Source organism: Lagenorhynchus albirostris, chromosome 9 (genome assembly GCF_949774975.1).
Source record: "Lagenorhynchus albirostris chromosome 9, mLagAlb1.1, whole genome shotgun sequence".
Classification (NCBI taxonomy): domain Eukaryota; kingdom Metazoa; phylum Chordata; class Mammalia; order Artiodactyla; family Delphinidae; genus Lagenorhynchus; species Lagenorhynchus albirostris.
Window position 1 is genome coordinate 174,774 of NC_083103.1, and position 18,653 is coordinate 193,426.

Below are 18,653 nucleotides of genomic sequence, written 5' to 3' on the forward strand. Positions count from 1 at the left end.
ACCTCCCAAGTAAGAGCATCACTCACCTTGCAGGCCCTCAGGTCCCGGGATCTCAAACCCGAAAGTGCACCAACGCAGACTCCCAGGACCTACCGCCTGTTCTCTAAGCTCCCTGGGTGAATCTTCCCCCATCTGCCACAGAGTCCCCTCCCCCAGGAAGTTCACCCTCAAGCCGGCACAAAATCCTTCTCGTGCTCTCTCCCTACACACCGGCTCCAGGAAGAGGGGGCTCTCAGGGAGGACGGAGCAGAAGGCTGGTCGCAGGGGTTGGACTGGGCTCTGAGCTTCACATGGACACAGGTTCCAAGCCACAGCCAGTCCCTCAGGCCCTGCAGTGGTTAGAGAAGTCTCGCCCGGGATCCCCAGGGTTTCCCTGGGCACTGAGCCACAAAGGCAGGAGATCCGAGGTGGGGAGGTGGAGGGGTCCACAGGTCCTCAGGCAGGCTCTGCACAGCCTGGGGGCCCCCGCAGCCCTCCCTGCCGAGAGGAGGGGGAAGCCCCGCAGGCTGTGGAAAACCGGACCTAGGGGGTAGCTGCCTGGCGCCTCCTCTCCATCGCGCGGCTCCGACCCCACCAAAGCCCCTTCCATCCCTCTGCGGCCCTGTCCCACCACCCAGGGCCTCTGGACCCCACCTGCAGTCTGCCCCTCGAGGCCCGCTGCCCTGCCAGGTGGGCCCAGGCGGACTCGAGTGAAGGGCGGGCCTCCAGGCACACTCAGCACTGTACAAACTTGTATCCCGGGATTTCTCCACACAAAACACATTTCCCAGGGAAGCAACCGGTCTGATGAGCTCGCTGGGCGTGCGGGCGTTCCCACTCCGCCCTCCCGGTGCCCCGGCAGTCCTGTCCCACACTGAGGCCCTGACGGCAGTGCTGGGCCCAGGATGCAGCCCAGGACTCCTCAGCCGGCAGCAGAGGCCTCTGGGATGAGCCCGGGGGCTGGCAGTATCTGGACCACCAGAAGGGTAGGTCGCCCACTGTGCACATCCCCTGAGCCGGGAGGCTCCACCCCAGGGTTCACCTTGTCCTTTCCGGGGACCCTCCCCTCCCTCTCTCACCCCCAACGTTGACCTCTGACTCCCACCCCGAGTCCCCTCCCCAGCACTGACCTCACCCCTAGGGCTGCCTTCTGACCTCAACCCCGCCTCACCCCCAGGCCACTGCCCCCAGCCACCATTCCCACCTGGGGCTCACGTCCCCTGCCTTCAGGGGGCCAGGGCCCAGGGTCAGGGCCTCCCATGGGAGGGAAGGCCTGTGAGGGTGGCCCCAGGACGACTTTTCCAGGGGAACCCAGGAGGTACATGAGGCCACTCAGCCCACACCCCTCCAGCCCTCCTGGGCTCAGCCCCCACTCAGTCCACCAGGGGCCTGTCCTGGATCCAAGCCAGGCCTACCCGGGAGGCCTTGGAGCGCGCCGGTCCAGCTGGCGGTGGCGCTCCAGGGAGACCTTCTTGGGGCGAGCGCTGCTAAGCCTGGCCCTTCCCCTCCCACCTCCGACTGCTGGGCCTCCCCTCCCCACACAACTCCGACCCTGCTCGCCTGGACTCCTGGGCTCTCCCTGGAGCACGCCAGATCCTGAGCCCCCAGCCAGGGCAGGAGGGCCCCTCTGAGTCAACCCCCTGGGGCAGCCCCGCCTGCGCCTGCTGAGCTGAGCCTTGACTCATGGCTTGGGAGAGGCCTCCCACCTCCACAGGGGGCGGGAACCCAGGAGGGCTAGCCAGCCCCTTGGAGGGCTCTGCAGAGGCCGGGGTGGGGGTGGGGGTGCTGGGAGCACTTCCGGAGTCTGCAGGATGGAGGTCTGGAGGGTCATGAGCCTGGGGTGGGCCCGTCTCGCCTCTTGCTTCTGGGGTCTCTTGGGCACCAAGGACCAGGACGAGGGCCCCATAGAGCCCCTTTCCACCCTGAAGCTCCACTCCAAGCCTTCTACCCTCAACGCTGTCCCTTAGCACTTGACCCCTGCTAGGCCTCACTCCAACCATGGCTGCAGTGCCTGGTCACGCAGGGCCTGTTCTTCCGCCCAAATTCCACCTTAAGCGGGGCCCCTCCCTCCCACCTGGCCCAGGTGTCCCCGCCCCTAGCTGAGCTCAGGGCTGGGCGGGGTCGGTCTCCGGGCCAGCCCTGGGCAAAGCCAGCGGGGAGGGGACTTCGGGGACAGGGCCGCGCGGGAAGAGACAGCGGAGACAAATCCCGGCCCCCGTGCCTGCCGCCATGCAGGACGGTAACTTCCTACTGTCGGCCCTGCAGCCCGAGATGGGTGTGTGCTCCCTGGCGCTGCCCTCGGACCTACAGTTGGACCGCCGGGGCACCGAAGGGCCAGAGGCCGAGAGGCTGCGTGCAGCTCGTGTCCAGGAGCAGGTCCGCGCTCGCCTCCTGCAGCTGGGGCAGCAGCCTTGGCAGAACGGGCCGGCCCAGCCCGACGGCGCGGCCAGGGCGGCCACAGGTAGGCAGACGCTGGCCGGGTGCCCACGGTGGGTGGCGGGTGGAGGTGGCCCCAGCAGGCATGGTGGTGCGAGGGCCAGAGGCCGCGGTGGGGCCACTCCGGACTCAGCTCCCTGACTCACCCAGGCCCGCCTTGAGTCACCGCCCTACCCCTGCAGGCGTGGGAGAAGCCAGAGGTGAGGCCTCCACCTCCTGGCAGGGACCCCGGGGTCCTCCCTGCAAGTCGGGTTGGGCCTCACCTGCCCACCGGGCCCTGAGCCTCCCACCCCCCCAGGGGGGGCACGGGAGAAGCGGCATGTGGCCGGCCAGGTCTGTCTCTGTCGGCAAACCCGGAACACGCACGCGTCCGGTCCCACACCCCACGGGCTCACACACGGTCTCAGAGACACGCAGACACACACGTCACTCCCCTGGAGACACAAACGCAGAGACACAGACGCCCAGACTGTAGCGTCCACCCCCCATGCCCCACAGGAATAAGCAGACAGAAAGGTGAGGGGCGGGGTCTGGGACTCCTGGAGGAGAGCCACAGCCTGTCTGGGCCAGGGTCTCCCTGCGGAATTGCAGGGGGGGAGGCCCTGCTGGGGTGACCCGGATACTCTCCATGAGAGCAGCGGGTGGGGGAATGCCCCTCAGGGCCAGGCAGCTCCCTGTGTAGGAACCCCGGTTCGTGCATGGGGCACGTGCACGGGTGTACGTGAGTGTGTATGTGTGTGTGCATGAGTGTGTGCAGCGAGTTCAGGGCACTTCTAGAAATGCCACTTCCTCCCTTGCCAGCTGCAGCCGCAGGGACCAAGGTCAGACAGTAAGAGGAGCCTCCAGGATGTCCGGGGCCAAGACCCCGCTCCACGGTGGCTCGCGTGATCTCCAGAGGGCCCTTCCCAGTGCTGGCCACCAGCTGCTGGTCGGGGGATAAGCGGCTCAGCCAGCACAGGGGCCGCCAGGGCTGGCTGGATTCCTGCGTCCTCCCCTCCCTGGGCCTCAGCCTTGCTGGTGGCCAAGTTGGGTGCCCAGGGGTCATGGGGTAGAGGAGGGAGCGGGGAGGGGTTAATTAGGGGAAAGAGGATTAGAATTTGGGGGTGGGGGCCGTGCCCCCTCAAGGCCGGGCCTCACTAGCGTCAAAGGGTTAATAGCCCCTGCCCAGAAGCCTCATTAACCAGGGCCTGTCTGGGGAGCGTGCTGGGTGGGGGAGTCCCCCCAGACCTAACTGAGGCAGAGGTTGTGGGAGGGTCCAAGGCCCCTCCTTCCCTTCACCCTCACCCTGAATCCCTTCAGCCTAGTCACTCTACCCTGGCCTTCGGGGGATGGGACTCTTCCGCCTCCAGGTGTGACCACAGCAGGGGCTCTAGCAGAGGCTGACCACTCCAGGAATACCCCCCCAACCCAAAGACCCCGCCCCTGGCATTGCCCAGGTGATGCGCCCCCCAGTCCGTTCCCACTGCTCTGCCTTGGTTTGACCTTTGCCCAACTCTTCTCCGGGTGTTCTCAGCTCTTCCTATACACCCGACCAACCACACCGCGCCACCTGTCATCCACATATTCATTCAGTTGTCCCTTCAGCATCCATCCTCCCGGCTTAGATACCCCTTCACACACCAGTCACACACCAGTCAGTCTGCTCATCCAACCCATCCTTCCGATGGTCCAACCCGCCCTCCCCCCATCGCTCCACCCTCCACCTTCCATCCACCTGCCCGTCTGTCCACTCGCCATGCAGGTGGGCTGGCGCCGGTGCCCCCGGCTTGTGTGTGGCTAGGGGTGGGTGTGGCTCGGCCAGGTGGGTCAGGGCACTGCGCCTCAGGGCACTGGTCCAGGGAGACTGCGTCCGCGGCGAGTGACCAACAGCACAGGATGGGCTCCCGGGAGGTCAGTGTGGCTTCCTGGGGGCAGTGGCCAGGCGTTGTGCCCTGGCAGGGATCGGGGAGCTGAGGAAGGAGGCCCCGGCACACTAGGTAGCCGGGAGGTCAGCAGGGTGAGCACATCCGTCCCCCGCTGAGGGGCACAGCTGGAAGGGACGGGGGCTGTGGGAGGGATGACAAGGTGACGGCAGGGACCGGAAGCCAAGGTACCTGCGCCAGAGTCCACTGGCCTCCCCACCAGGGCTCAGGGCAGGAGGGGAGGCAGGAGGCCAGTGCCTTGCCATCGGCCCAGCCAGGCTGCGCTGTCCCTGTCCGCAGGTGCGTGCCGGGCTCAGTACCACACCTTGCAGGCCGGTTTCAGCTCCCGCTCCCAGGGCCGGAGCGGGGACACCTCGGTGAGTGACAGCCCGGAGTCCCGTGAGGGAGGTTCTGGGGGCTCTGGGGGCTCCAGCGTCAGGAAGCCCAGCGGCCCTCACTGCCCTCCCCTCCCTGCCCCACAGACCTTCCGGCCTATCGCCAGGCCTGCCTGCAGCCCTGTCTCCTGGTCTTCCCGCTCGGTCGTGGACCTGAGCTCCGGCCGAAGGCTGAGCTCAGCCCAGAGCAGGGGCAGCGCCCTTGGTGCCGCAGGGTATGGGGGTGCCCGGCCCGCCGCGCCCCCGCCCACCCGGCCCACGTCCTTCCACGGGCGTGGCGGGGTGGGGAGCTGGGCGGATCACGACACCTTGTCCCTGCACTCGCTCAGCCTGGGGGCCGGGGGCCCGGATGACCGCTACGGAGTGGTGGAGGAGTGGCTGGAGCCGGCGGCCGCCTCCCCCTACAGGGCCTCTGCCTCTGAGCGCCGGGCCAGCTCCAGCTCTGGCCGGGCTGGGGGCCTGGGCTGGCTGGAGGCTGCCGAGGGGCCGCCCAGCCGGACCATCCGTGCCCCCGCCGTGCGGACCCTGCAGCGGTTCCAGAGCGGCCACCGCAGCCGTGTGGCAGCTGGGGGAGTGCCAGGGGGCGTCCTGGAGCCCGTGACCCGGGCGCCATCTGTGCGCAGCCTCAGCCTCAGCCTGGGCAACTCGGGCCACCTGCCGGACACGCGTGGGCTGGACAGCTACGGTGGCCACCGCACTTTGCAGAGGCTCAGCAGCGGGTGAGCTGGGCCTGGCTCGGGGAGGGGGCTTCTGCCCTAACCCTGGCCTGTCCCCAGGCTCAGCCTGACCTGCCTCTTTTCTCCACAGCTTTGATGACATTGACCTGCCCTCGGCAGTCAAGTACCTCATGGCCTCAGATCCCAACCTGCAGGTGCTGGGAGCAGCCTACATTCAGCACAAGTGCTACAGTGACACAGCAGCCAAGAAGCAGGTGACCACCCCTGCTTACCACCCTCACGGGCCCCCCTTCACTCACTGTCCTCTGTCTGGTCCCTGACCACCCCTCACTGATCCCCAAGCTGCCTGGGCAGACCCCATCTACCCAGGGCCTCCTCAGCAGAGGAGGAGCAGGAGGGACTGACTTGCACAAATCTGAATACACCTGCACGCTTCTGCACACACCTGCATACATCTCCATACACCTGTATGTGTATGCACACGTCTCCATATACCTGCACATACCTGCACACACTTGCACACATCTGCATGTTTCTGCACACCTCCGCATACATCTCCATACACCTGCATATGTACTCACACATCCATATACACCTGCATACGTTTGCACATACCTATGCAGCGTGTGCACAAGCGCTAACACCCGTGTGGCTATGCCCACAGGCCCGCAGCCTGCAAGCTGTGGCTAGGCTGGTGAAGCTCTTCAACCACGCCAACCAGGAGGTGCAGCGCCACGCCACGGGCGCCATGCGCAACCTTGTCTACGACAACGCGGACAACAAGCTGGCCCTGGTGGAGGAGAACGGCATATTCGAGCTGCTGCGTTCGCTGCGTGAGCAGGACGACGAGCTGCGCAAGAATGTCACAGGTGGCCCTGCTCCCCGCCCGCCACTCTGCCACCCTTCCCTCGGTCCCCACGGCCATCCCTGTGGCATGTCTCTTTGGAGTTGGACTCCAGCCCCAGGCCCCGTGTCCCCAAGCGTCCTCCTCTCTGCGCTGTTGCGGCCCCGTGACCCTACACGTCACACTCAGGCTCTCCCCAGCGAGGCTCTTGGGTGAGGCTCGAAGTGCCAGGCGGGGCCCTGGGCACCGTCCCCGGAAGAGGCAGAGGGGCTGGAGGGCCGTCCCTGACCACGGCCTCGCCCCACCTGCCACAGGGATCCTGTGGAACTTGTCCTCCAGTGACCACCTGAAGGACCGTCTGGCCCGAGACACGCTGGAGCAGCTCACAGACCTGGTGCTGAGCCCCTTCTCAGGGGCCAGGGGACCGCTCCTCACCCAGCAGAACGCCTCGGAAGCGGAGATCTTCTACAACGCCACGGGCTTCCTCAGGTGCGACGGGCAGCAGGCAGGGGAGGCCCAGAGAAGGGGCGTTAGGATCTGAGATCTGAATGACAAGGCGGGGCCACCGGGGGTGGGGGTCTGGGAGAAGTGGACAGAGAGGCAGAGGCGCTGACGCGGGAGTGGAACAGGCCGCCAGGTGTGGCCCCCGGCCAGACGTCAACAGACTGGGGGCTGCAGGCTCAAATTTCTTTAAATCAGGGATTTGATCTGATATTTATAACCTCCCCGGAGCCCCGGACACTTTGAGAAGTGGATGGGGGATGGGCATGCGGAGGTGCCGAGGGGCAGAGCCCAGCTCGGGGGAGGAGGGGATTGGTGCTCAGGATCTCAGCATTGGGTGGGTCCCTGAGGGGTGGGCTCTGCCTGTGGTCCCAGTGGGGGTCTCTGATCTGCCTCCATCCAAAGGAACCTCAGCTCGGCCTCCCAGGCCACTCGCCAGAAGATGCGTGAGTGCCACGGGCTCGTGGACTCCCTGGTCACCTATATCAACCACGCCCTGGACGTGGGCAAGTGCGAGGATAAGGTGAGGCTCAGCCAGTGCCCCGGGGCCCGAGGGGCTCCAGCCTGCTCTGACCGAGGTCCGCCCTCTGTCCACAGAGCGTGGAGAACGCCGTGTGCGTGCTCAGGAACCTGTCCTACCGCCTGTACGACGAGATGCCACCGTCGGCCCTGCAGCGGCTGGAGGGCCGAGGCCGCCGGGATACGGCAGGGGCGCTGCCAGGCGAGGCAGTGGGCTGCTTCACGCCACAGAGCCGGCGGCTCCGAGAGGTGGGTGCGGGCCTGGGCAGGGGGGCGGGCGGAAGCAGGGATCCCGGGTGACCTCGGCTGACCTCCACGCCCTCCTGCCCAGCTGCCCCTCACGGCCGATGCACTCACCTTCACCGAGGTGTCTAAGGACCCCAAGGGCCTGGAGTGGCTGTGGAGCCCCCAGGTCGTGGCGCTGTACAACCGGCTGCTGCAGCGCTGTGAGCTCAACCGGCACACGACGGAAGCGGCTGCCGGCGCGCTGCAGAACATCACCGCAGGCGACCGCAGGGTGAGGTGGCCTGGGACCACACCTGGCCACGCGCTGGGGCACGAGGCACTGGGGATGCAAGGGGTGAACGGGGGACAGGAGCCCGCTCTCCCGGACTTTATGGTGCATCGGGGGGCCAGAACTTCAGAGCGAGAGAGGAAGGCAGGCAGGATGCGGCTGGAGGATGCCACCTCGGCCCCCAGGGTCTGCACTGAGTTTAAGGAAGGTGCCGGGAGGGTTGGGCCAGGAGGGAGCAGACCCGGGGCCTCCACGGGGCACCAGCACCCATTCTCACCAGCCCCTCTCCTGCCGGCAGTGGGCGGGCGTGCTGAGCCAGCTGGCTCTGGAGCAGGAACGCATCCTGAACCCGCTGCTGGACCGAGTTCGGACGGCTGACCACCACCAGCTGCGCTCGCTGACCGGCCTCATCCGAAATCTGTCTCGGAATGCCAGGAACAAGGATGAGCTGTGTGAGTCCAGCCGTCCCGAGGCCTGGGTTCTGCCTCCCCTGGGGGCCGGGCGCGTGCCTGGACTCTGTCTGTACTGCTGCTTCTCCGGCCGGCTTCTGGGAAGCCAGAGCTGGTGGACAGACAGGCGCCGAGGGGGCGCAGGGAATGGCAGGCGCCGAGGGGGCGGGGCAGGGGGCGGGCAATGGAGACTGACCACCCCGACCTGCTGGCAGCCACCAAGGTGGTGAGCCACCTGATAGAGAAGCTGCCCGGCAGCCCGGCTGAGAACTCTCCCCCGGCCGACGTGCTGGTGAACATCATAGCCATCCTCAACAACCTGCTGGTGGCCAGTCCCGTGGCCGCCCGAGACCTGCTCTACTTCGACGGGCTCCACAAACTGTTCTTCATCAAGAAGACGCGGGACAGGTGAGGGCCCGAGCCCCGCGCCCCCCCCCCCCGCCCCCCAGCTCGCCCTGCCTCCTGGCCAAGCCTGTCACCCCACTGACCCCTGCCCCCTACCCCCAGCCCTGACAGTGAGAAGTCCTCCCGGGCAGCCTCCAGCCTCCTGGCCAACCTGTGGCAGTACAACAAGCTCCACCGGGACTTCCGGGCGGTATGTTCCCTCGGCCCAGGGCAGGCGGGGCTGCGAGCGTGGGGCGCGGGCACGGGACGGCAGGGAAGGACACAGAAACCCACGTGGCCCAGGGCACCCATAAGACCAGGGGCCTGGGGGGGCGGGATGCAGAGCAGCAGCGCCCTGACTCCAGGCCCCTCTCCGCCGCAGAAGGGCTACCGAAAGGAAGACTTCCTGGGCCCGTAGGCGAAGCCTCCCTTGGAGAAGGAGCGTGCGATGTGACCCGCCTCCAAGGGAAGGGCTCAGCTCAGGGCTGCGCGCCAGCTGGCCTGGAGGAGAAGGTTGATGACGGCCCAGGGGCGCTCGCTGGAGCCCCATCCACGTGCAACTTGAAGGCCTGGGCCACGGGGGAGGGGACAGGGGCTTGCGGCTGGGGAATTGGCTTCTGCAGGGCAGGGGGTGGGGCAGGGCTTGAGGCTGCTCTGATGCGTGGGGTGGTGGCCAGGTCACACTGGCAGAGGTGGCTCTGGCTGTGGCCCAGCAGTGCCTCGGGACAGCCAGCAATGGGAATAAAGGTGGCCGTGAACACAGCAGCCGCAGCCCCTCATGCTTCTTTGGTTGGTCAGACTTGGGGGTCGGACCCAAGGACTCAGCAATGTCTCCAAGAGCAACCATGCCTGCAACCATGCCTGCCCCTTAGGACACTCCCCCCTGGGCCCATACACAGGTCTCTCCAGGTCAGGGGACCCAGGACAGGGAGGAGGGCGTGTCCAGCAGCAGGAGAGCTGGCGGAGAGAATGGAGGAGATGGGGCAGACAGCAGAGGCAGCCTCAAGCCAAGTGAGATGCAGAAGCAGCAGAGCTGGGGACCTGGTGTGTAGAGGAACGAGCACTTCTGGGGCAGCTGTGACTCCTACTGGCCTCGGTGCTGCCCTGCCGGGCTGTGCTCACGCGGCAGATGCATCCAACACCTCTCCCTGCCCTGCCTTCCTGGGCCTGGAGGTGCCCTCATAGGTATACTCATGCTGTCTGAGGCTTGGGGTCCAGTAGGTTCTGGGACCTCTCCATCTCACCAAGCCAGGCCCGTTGGTTGTAAAGTTCCCACTGACATCTTTTACAACAACAGGCTTTTTCTGCAAAGCTCAGAACCTGAAGTCTCTAAGGGGCCTGCCCCCCAGGAACTGTCTGGATCACAGTGGGACTGGGAACAGTCACGGCCCCAAGCAGGGAGACCTGAGGAGGCCGCTGCAAGAGACACGCCTCAGCTGGCTCAGGACGGAGGAGGATGGGGAGAGGGTGGGCTTGAGGGGACACCCAGGTGCGGTGACCAGGTGGCCATGGAGCGAGAAAAGGAAGGGATCCAGGGCCCTGGAGTGCCTGAGACGGAAGTGAGGGGTGGGGTGTTCTGCTCAGAACACTGCACACCCCCTTCCTGCCCCAGGGGAGGAGAGGCCGAGACCTGGGCAGGATTCCAAAGGACTTTATTTCTGGCACAAGGAGGGTCGCTGGGCCCACTCTCCTTCCCCGAGGTCCCCAGGCTGCAGGTAGACAGGGCTCGTGGTCCTGCTGAGTGGGAAAAAAACCCACCCCAGCCCTGCCCCAGCTGTCCCTGGTGAACCTGCTGCTCCACGGGGCAGGGGCTACACGTCATCCTCCGACACCAGGCAGTAGAAGTCCGTGCGGGCACTGTAGTTTCGGGAGCCAAGGTCCGACACATCCACTTCACTGCCTTGGCCCTCTCCAAGCGAGACCCCACTTGCATGCGGTGGAGCTGCTGGCTCCCCAAAGACAGGCCCTCGTACACCTGGGGAGGGGTACCGCCAGGCCTGAGGCTGGGCCGCCCACAGCCTGCCTTCTGCCAGGGTCACTCCCTGCTGCCCCTCCTGCATGGTGGCATTTGAGATCCTGGAGGTTCCCAGTCAGGCCCCGGGCCCGACCACCTTCATGGAAAGAGGCAGTGGGAGGTGCTGGGAATTAAGCCCATCCACGGGCTGCAGGGAGCAGTCCCTGCCACCTGGACCCTTTTTGGGGCTCCACCTTATGCAGCCCCCCTCCAACTCAGGCTGAGCTTCTCAGGGTCAGGGGTGGGGCCGGTGGGCATACCCAAGTCCCCCTCAGGGTCAGGGTCCAGCTCCGGGTCCAGGGTCCGACCCTCTGGGACCCGGCCTCGCACAATCAGCATGGGGTCCTTGTCATCCTGCAGCCGGGTCTGGGGGTCTCCCTCCATCGCTCTGTACTGCACCTTCCGTGGCAATGCCAACTGTAGCTCTTTCCAAAAATCGGAGGAAGGTGTCTGGAGGCCAAGGTGGGGCAGTTAGCGAGCGTGAACAATTGGGGGGGGTGAGGGGGTGCCAACACGGAAAGACGCTGGTCTCCTTGGCCCCAAAGAGCCCACTCCTCTGGGCGGCTGACCATGGCACCTCCACCCACGGGCTCCCATCCACAAGCCCCCTCCCTCCCCGCCCCCTGCCCCTCCGCACCACGGAACCGGGCCTCCAGAGCAGCAGGGTCACCAGGTGGCGATGCTGGCGCAGCAGGCGGAGCGCAGGGTGTGCGGGGTCGCGCCGCTGGCCCTCGAAAGTGATGAAGATGGGTCTGCGCGTGAGCTCCAGCAGCCGGCACAGGCCCTCCCTGCGAGGGCGGCACAGTCAGGGGGGGCGCAGTTGGGGCCCACCCAGCCCCGCGCGGGACCCACCGGAAGCTGTGACTGCACCAGGCCCGGCCGAGGAAGGCGTCGGACAACACCACGACGAGGCGCCGGCAGCGGCTCAGGTTCACTAGGAGGTCGGCCGACGGCTCTGCGGGAACCCGGGCATCGGCGGGGGCGGTGCGGACGGGGCCCTAGAAGGGGCGGGGCCCTAGCCGGGGCCTGAGGAGGACCCGAGGGGGCGTGGCCCTAGGAAGGCGGGATCTGGGCCGGAACAGGGGCGGGGCCCAAGTAGAGATGGGGCTGGGCCCTGCACGGGGAGGAGGCGGGCTTTGAGGGGCGTGGCCCTGGAAAGGCGGTGTCTGGGCCGGAACAGGGGCGGGGCCTGCGCCCCGCATCGGGGCTGGGCCCGAGCGGAAAAGGGCAGGGCGCCGCCGTACCCGCGCGAGGCAGGAGGTCGCGGTCGTCCAGAAAGAGCTTGTAACCCCGACGCCGCTCCAGCTGCGGCTTCAGGATGAAGTTCACGAACTTCCGGTCCTCGGGGCTGTCGCTGTAGGAGACGTAGGCGTCGTAGAGCTTCCCGTCTGCGGACGGCGGCGGGTCAGCGCGGCCGCTTTCCAGGCCTAGGCTTGCCACCCTCGGGGCCCCCTAAACCTCCCCCCTTGTGCCCCAGGGTCCAGGCCAGCCCCCCAGACGCAGATCCAGCAGATCTCGGCCCCGGGCCCCGCTTAGACCCCCTCCTCAGCACAGGATTCCGAGTGGAGCCCTGGAACCAGGCTACCGTGGCCCCCTTCTGCCGGCCCTGTGCCCTCCTGGGCTGCACAGAGACACCCCCCTTTCCTGGACTGGGATCTCTCCAGTGCCCTCCAGGGACGGATGCCTCCTCGCCCCCACCTCCAGAGCCAATCCCCCCCACCCAGAGCTGAGCCTAGGGAGGCCCCGTGGCTGACTCCGCCTCCCCATGCATCCGCGCCCCACGCACCGTTCATCTCCACCTCCCCATACGTGTCTTGGTACCAGAGCAGTACATTGAGTCGACACTTAGCGTATAGCAGCGCTGCCAGCAGCAGGACCAGCAGGACCAGAAGTGAGGCCAGCACCGCGGCCACGTGTCCAGCCAGGCCTGGGGACAGAGCCACTGACTGAGCCAGCCCAGCACCCTCCAAGCCTAAAGGCTCCCCAGGCCTCCCTCCTACCTTCTGCCCCACTGGACCCCACTCACCAGCTCTCCAAAGAGTGAAGGAAGAGGAGCTGATGTTCTGGACGGAGCAGGTGAAGGTCCTGAAGTCTTCAGTACTGGTCAGGTTGATCCCCAGGACACTGGACACAAGCACCTCTGACCAGTTGGCCTTGACCCTGGGGAGACCAGGCCCCACCCCCTCACCTGGGGCTCGACAGCATCACCGGATGCCCCAGAGCCCCACTTGTCTGGGACTCACCCAGAGAGGCTGCAGATTTGGGCCTCCTGGGCAGTCCTTGGGCCATAAGCTAAGAGAAATGGCCAGAACATGAAGGGGGTGTGGATCTCTTTTGGGACAGTCACCCTAATCCTGGGTCTGGGCCCTGGGGGTCCTCAGATCCTAGGCTTGGCCCGACGGTCAGTGAGTAATTCAGGCTGTAGGGCTCTGCTGGCACCCATGGCCCTGGGTGGTCTACAAGGTGAGTGTCTAGAGGGGCCATCTGTCCCTGCAGTCGCTGACTCTTAGCTTGCGTCCAGAGTGGCACTCTGCCCGTGGCATGTCTGGCCAGTCACTCCCCAGCCCATGTCCAGGTCATTACAGACCAGGATGTAGGTCAGAGAGGCCGCTGGGGGGGCGGGGTATATCCAGCGTGGTCACCTGACCCTGGACACCCTCATCTCTTACCAGGAGTCCTCATGGAGGTCATAGTGGCTTCCATTGCCCAGCAGCAGCCCATCTCTCAGCCACTGGACCGAGGGCAAGGGGCAGTGGGGCCCAGAGACCACTGAGGCCGTGCAGTTCAGAGTGACCACACTGCCCAGGGCAGGCCACAGGACCTGGTTTCCAGATGGGGAGAGGAAGTCAGGGGCCCTGTCGCAGGCTCCTGCAGAGAGAGGACCGAGTGGGTTAGCTGTGCCCACGATGCCAGCCTCCCACTGTCCACAGATGGTCTGTGGGCCAGGAGAAAACCACGGTGGCCAGTGGCATGTGCTGCTTGGTAACTGCATCACGTCTGTCCACACGTCCCACGGGGGACAGGGCCTGGCATTTGGCACATCTAACCCCAGCAGCAGCCGGTTCGTATGTGTTCTGCCTGCCCCAGATGTGGCTGCCCGTCCCCAGAGAAGATGTTAGCACGGAGTCATGGCTGAGCTGGCCCAGCACCGCCCTCCAGCTCAGCAGGGCCCGCCTAGCTGCCTGTCTACCCAGGACGTGAGCCAGCACACATTTCCTGTGTGCACCTGTCGCCCACTGCTCTGATGCCCAGGCCCCGGCCCCTCTGCTGGACACCAGTGGTTTGGGGGAGTCAGGGGTTGGGCGTCAGCACCTTCCACCTGGTATGGGAGCTGGGGGTTCCAGGACCCTCTACTCCTGGCTACAGGCAAGCCTTCTCACCTCCCCAAGATCTTTTAATTGGGGTGATGAGCCGGAGCCGGTAGTCATAGAAGCCTGCCATCATCTTGGTAGTGTGGTCTCCCAGCAGCCCACCCCCCATGGCCGCCCACCGCGCCCACTCCCAGTATCCCTGGGCTTTACTGACCCCCACGAGCCTGGTCTAGAGGCCTTGGGCAGGAGACGGTGTGGGCCCATCCTAACCATGGGCTCAGGACCCCGGGCCATAGGGGAGGGGCAAACAGAGGTCTTTGTACCCCTGGCTTGAGGCCAAGCAGAGAGGCCAGGCCACACTGCAGCGTGGAGCCAGCCTGAGGGGCAGGAGGTGGGAGTGGAGCCCGTGCCCATCCCTCTCTGGCCGTCTACCTGCCATGGTCTGGCCGGGGCCTCCTCAAGGCAGGCTGGACACTGGTGCCACCCACGGCTCCCCGGGGCTCCTTGGCCGAGCAGACTGATCCCTCAAGGGCTGGGCAGGATTCACTCTCTGTCCTTGTGGCCAGTCAGTCAGGGCACCAGGATGGGTCAGAGGCTGCCGCCATCCCCGGAAGCAAGTTAAACAAGAACAGGATAAGTTAACGTGTAACTCTGGCCACTGAAGCACTGCCTCTGCCCCAGCTGCCGCGTGGAGGCCCCAGAGCACCAGGCACAGCCTAGACTGCACGTCATCTGCCCCAGGGACGCGGTGACAGCCCAGGGTGGGACAGCACTCCCAGCACACCTCGTGAGCCCAGGAGTTGGCCTCGTTCCCAGGTCCCCTGGGACAGGGCTGCCACCCACAGGCAGGGGGGCTGCAGTACAGCCGCACTCAGCCTGTACCGAGGCTCCGGGGGGCTCGGGGTTCTCGAGTGCTGGGCTGCCTGACTGAGCCTCGCTCCCAGCCATGGGGTTTTGTTCTGGACGCCGTCCTGGGTGCACCACGCACGCGTGAACCCTGCACCTGAGGCTGCACTGGGCCGAGGTGTCGAGGCAGGAGGGGTGAGCGGGGGGTCAGGCTGGTCTCACGGGGCAGCCCTCCTTCTGGGTCCTGTGCTGGCGCCTCCACCCATTTGTCATCTTCAGACCCAGACACTTTTGTCCACACTGTCCGTATAGTTGTCCAAGGGAAGCCCCCACCCGCCCACGGTGACCTTTCTCTCCTCCGCGGGGTCTGGGACCACTCCCGGCCAGACTGGCAGCAGCCACACGCCTCTTGACCCAAAAAGCTCTCCAGTGACCTGGGCTGAACGGCGGGGCACGAAGCCCCAGTGGCACAGCCTTTGAGGAAGACTCCTTGGCAGCCGGGCCCTGGGCACCTCCTCCCTGGTGCCCAGCGGGTATTTACTGGGCACCTAGTCCTCCCCCTGCTCCCTGCTAAGTGGACACACCAGGGCCCCGGCTCCTTCAGGCCCTCCCCCCACCCGTAGGGCCCCTGAGGCTTTGCAGGGACGAGTCTTAGCCTGCCCCCCATTCCTTCGGCACGGGTGACCCGATGTGGACCCGTGATCAGCTGGAAGCCCCTGGTTTGGCTGGGCTGGAATTTCCTCAGAAATCGGTGGAGCGGCAGGCTCGTTCCCGGGGGGCTGGTGCGGAGGGTCCTTCCAGAAGTCCTTTGGAGTGGAGGGCAGTCCTGGGAAGGCCCTTGAAGCAGGAGGACAAGCCCACTGAGGGCTATGGGAGGCTGGGCGGCTCACGCCCCCTCCCCCAGCCCAGCGGGTCCCAGGGCAACTCCTACAGTGGCCCCTTGGCCTCTGTAACCTCAGAAGACCTCCTACCCCTGGAAAGGCAACCTCGGACCCTCCTGGAAATTCAGGCCAAACCACATGGCCAGGCGACAGGTGTCCCCCTGCACACCCTCCGCTGCAACCCCCCCGTCCTCTGTATCGTCTCTGTGTTGTACGACCGCCCCCTGCACGCCGCACACATGCCTGCACGTGCACACTCCCCACGCCTCCGGCACTCCGGCAGTCCACACACCTGGCACACCCCACACCGCACACACCGCACCTCACAGCCACCCTCAGCCTCCCATCGCCCCTCGCTCTCTCACTGGCACCACGCACCACGCACACACGTGCACACGCAAGCCACGTGCTGTGCGGGCCTTCCCTCGGCCGGGCCTGATTTCGAGGAGAGGGCTCAGGCCGGAAAAGGCATCCAAGGACGAGAACACAGGCTCACGCTGAGCAGCGAGAACACGAGGTCACCTGGTTCCAGCTCTTTCCTCCTGAGGAGGGGATGTCCGTCACGGAGGTCATTCACGTGTGCTTGGGAGCAAACTGTTTGCTCGGCTGGGCCCCCGGCCCAGTCCAAATCACCACGGCTGCCCCAGACGCATCGCCAAGCACGGCGAGGACCTGGCTTTTGTTTGTGCGTTTTAATAAGAACTTTCCCCGTAGCTTCCTGGCTTTGCAGTCACATCCTCTCCTCAACCTAAACCCCACCCAGGCACCCACCCTCCTCCCCAGCGGGCTGGCGGGCCGGCGGGCAGTTGGTGGTTCTCCCCGCCAGCCCCGCCTGCCCCACTCTTCCTGTAACTCTGAGTCAAGCAGCTCCTTCCTCTAGGGCCCGCCCCAGCCCACCCGGGCACCGGCACCGGCACCGTCCTTCCCTTCCCAAGGCCAGGCCTGGGTGAGCGGGAAGGTGGCAGAAGGGCTGGGGGCCACGGTGATATGTGGGGGTCCTGGCCAGCGGACCCCCAGTCAGGGCCGTCCTGCACACGCCTGAGGAGCTGGGCAGTATGGCCTGCTTCCCGGACACTCCCTATGGTCCCAACACCCAGGAGACGGGGCGGGGGGCGGGTGTCTCCACGTAGCTCCCCGGGCCCCAGTGAGCAGCCCCGATGTATCTCTGACCTCTGACCTGCCAGGGTGATGGGTGGGGCTCCTGTGGAAACTCTCACCAATAACGGGCCCTTGAACAGGGCTCTCTGGCCCCCTCCCTGCCCACCTCCCAGGTGTAGCCCCCAAATGGTGAGCAGTTACAAGGAGGCTGGGGTATCACATGGACCTTAAGCCCCCTCTTCTAGATAAGGGAGCAAACAGGAGGCCTCAGCGAGGCTCCCAGCTCTGAGCCCAGGTGGTGGAGAGCCGACATCTCCTGGAGTCACAACAGACCCCCCTGCACCACCATCCCGGACTGACCTGGAACTCAGGGCCCAGCACTGGTGGCTGATGGCGCTGCTCATAGCAATCGGGCAGGGTCCCCTGTGGTCCCTGTCCCTGCCCTCACCCTCCAGGGGCAGAGCATCCTCACTGCAGCGTCAGCTTTCCTACATCCTTAATCTGACCCTGTCCAAGGCACCCTGCACAACGCCCGCCCCCCCCGTGGCCTCCAAGACCCTTGGACGATGGTGCATCTTGGGCTCAGGGTCCAATAGAACTGGAAGAAGTCCTGACTGCACGCCTTCCCCACCGAGCCGCAGCTCCTCCAAGGAGCCCCAGTGGGCCCTAAGGCTGAGTGAACAGCGTAAGCACCTGATGGACAGGCTGGTGGCCGCCAGCAGTCAGTGACCTGCCCGGGAGAGCCCAGGCAGGAGGCAAAGAGCTAGGTTCTCCCTGGTGTCCCCACCTGCTTTGCTGCCTCTCAAAGCTCCTGCCAGACTGCCTGCCTCTCGGCATGCCCACCCGCACCACCACCTCACAGCCGCGACTGGGCGCCCGTCCACCCTTTGCTAACGCCCACCCTCACCCTCCCTTGTCCCCCAGGCCCACTCCACAAAGTGAGCAGAAAACCCCACGTCGCCTCAGGCACTCTCGAGAACAGCCCTTCCGAATCCGAGCCCGCCCCCTGCACCGCCCACCGCGCTCGGCTGCACCCGCGCGGTTCCTAGGAAGCCCTAGCCCCTCCCACCCGCCGGCCTCACGCTGGCTCTCCGCCTCCCCGGAGCCTCGGCGTCGGCCTGGCCGCCGGGCGCGCGCCCGCGCCTTGTCCCCAGGCGCCCAGCCGTCTGATTTGCTGCTCAGCACCCCAGTCTCTGAGCGACTCCCCCTCATCTGGGACCGGCGGCCCCTCTGCGCCTGGCGCGTGCTTCATCCCCGGACGTCTGTCCCGAAGGAAAGAACTTGCACAAAGCGCTGTGGCCCCGCGAGCCGAGAGGCCCCCTCCTGCACCCCCGGGCCCGCCACACACCCCACACCCGCGCTCCGCCTTCCCGGAGGGGCGTTAGTACCCCCTTCCTCCGGGTGGGGTGAGCCAGGCAGGGCGCGCACATTTGGGGGGCGCGGGGACGGGCAGGTCGGGGCCGCGCACGGAAGGGAGGGGTGCGCGGACGGCTGTAGCGCCGCCCGGACACAGGTGCGCAGCGGCTCCAGCAGGTTTCTCCGTCCGCCCCCGGCGCTCTGGGAGGCCTCGGGGCTGGGCTCGGACTTTGGGGCGGAGGCGGGGTCCCTCAGCGCCTCGGCGCTCCTCTTCCCTCTCCTGGCCGAGGGCCAAGTCGGGCGGAGCGGGAAGAGCGGCCCTCGCCCCCGCAAGGCCGGAGGGGCCGGAACGAGGGTGAGCTGAGGCTTCCGGGCGACGCGGGCAACGGGCTCGGCTCCGAGGCGCTTCCTGCGGAACCGCACCCGCCACGGCCCAGAGGCTCCCCGGGGCAAAAGGCGCCTCGGCCCCGCAAGCTCCAGGCCCGGTTCTGGCTCCCGGGAGCCGGCGACCTCCACTCACCTCCGCAGGTAGGAGCCGCGATCGGCAC

At 66.4% G+C, this 18,653-nt stretch overlaps 2 protein-coding genes across 5 annotated transcripts; one reads left to right on the top strand and one right to left on the bottom strand.

Moving 5' to 3' along the window:
* Positions 1-804: 804 nt before the first annotated feature.
* On the top strand, positions 805-9,340 carry PKP3 (plakophilin 3). Of its 2 annotated transcripts, none has more exons than XM_060158048.1 (14): positions 805-965; positions 2,245-2,440; positions 4,617-4,693; positions 4,799-5,430; positions 5,519-5,642; positions 6,053-6,257; positions 6,547-6,721; positions 7,139-7,256; positions 7,331-7,501; positions 7,584-7,769; positions 8,065-8,218; positions 8,431-8,623; positions 8,723-8,810; positions 8,982-9,339. In XM_060158048.1, the coding sequence occupies exons 1-14, from the start codon at positions 885-887 to the stop codon at positions 9,015-9,017; spliced, it is 2,436 nt and encodes an 811-aa protein (XP_060014031.1). In that variant the 5' UTR covers positions 805-884; the 3' UTR covers positions 9,018-9,339. The 2 variants fall into 2 exon arrangements, with proteins under 2 accessions (XP_060014031.1, XP_060014030.1); XM_060158047.1 differs by having other exon boundaries at positions 813-965; positions 2,215-2,440; positions 8,982-9,340.
* An 894-nt stretch (positions 9,341-10,234) lies between these two features.
* Positions 10,235-16,397, bottom strand: SIGIRR (single Ig and TIR domain containing). 3 transcript variants are annotated; one of them, XM_060158050.1, is made up of 10 exons: positions 16,174-16,397; positions 14,357-14,519; positions 13,283-13,481; positions 12,640-12,773; positions 12,400-12,540; positions 11,858-12,001; positions 11,466-11,568; positions 11,251-11,401; positions 10,874-11,063; positions 10,235-10,574 (listed from the first exon to the last, which is right to left on the bottom strand). In XM_060158050.1, the coding sequence occupies exons 2-10, from the start codon at positions 14,361-14,363 to the stop codon at positions 10,411-10,413; spliced, it is 1,233 nt and encodes a 410-aa protein (XP_060014033.1). In that variant the 5' UTR covers positions 14,364-14,519; positions 16,174-16,397; the 3' UTR covers positions 10,235-10,410. The 3 variants fall into 3 exon arrangements, with proteins under 3 accessions (XP_060014033.1, XP_060014034.1, XP_060014032.1); XM_060158051.1 differs by having other exon boundaries at positions 14,357-15,607; XM_060158049.1 differs by having other exon boundaries at positions 14,357-16,397.
* Between the last annotated feature and the right edge of the window lie 2,256 nt (positions 16,398-18,653).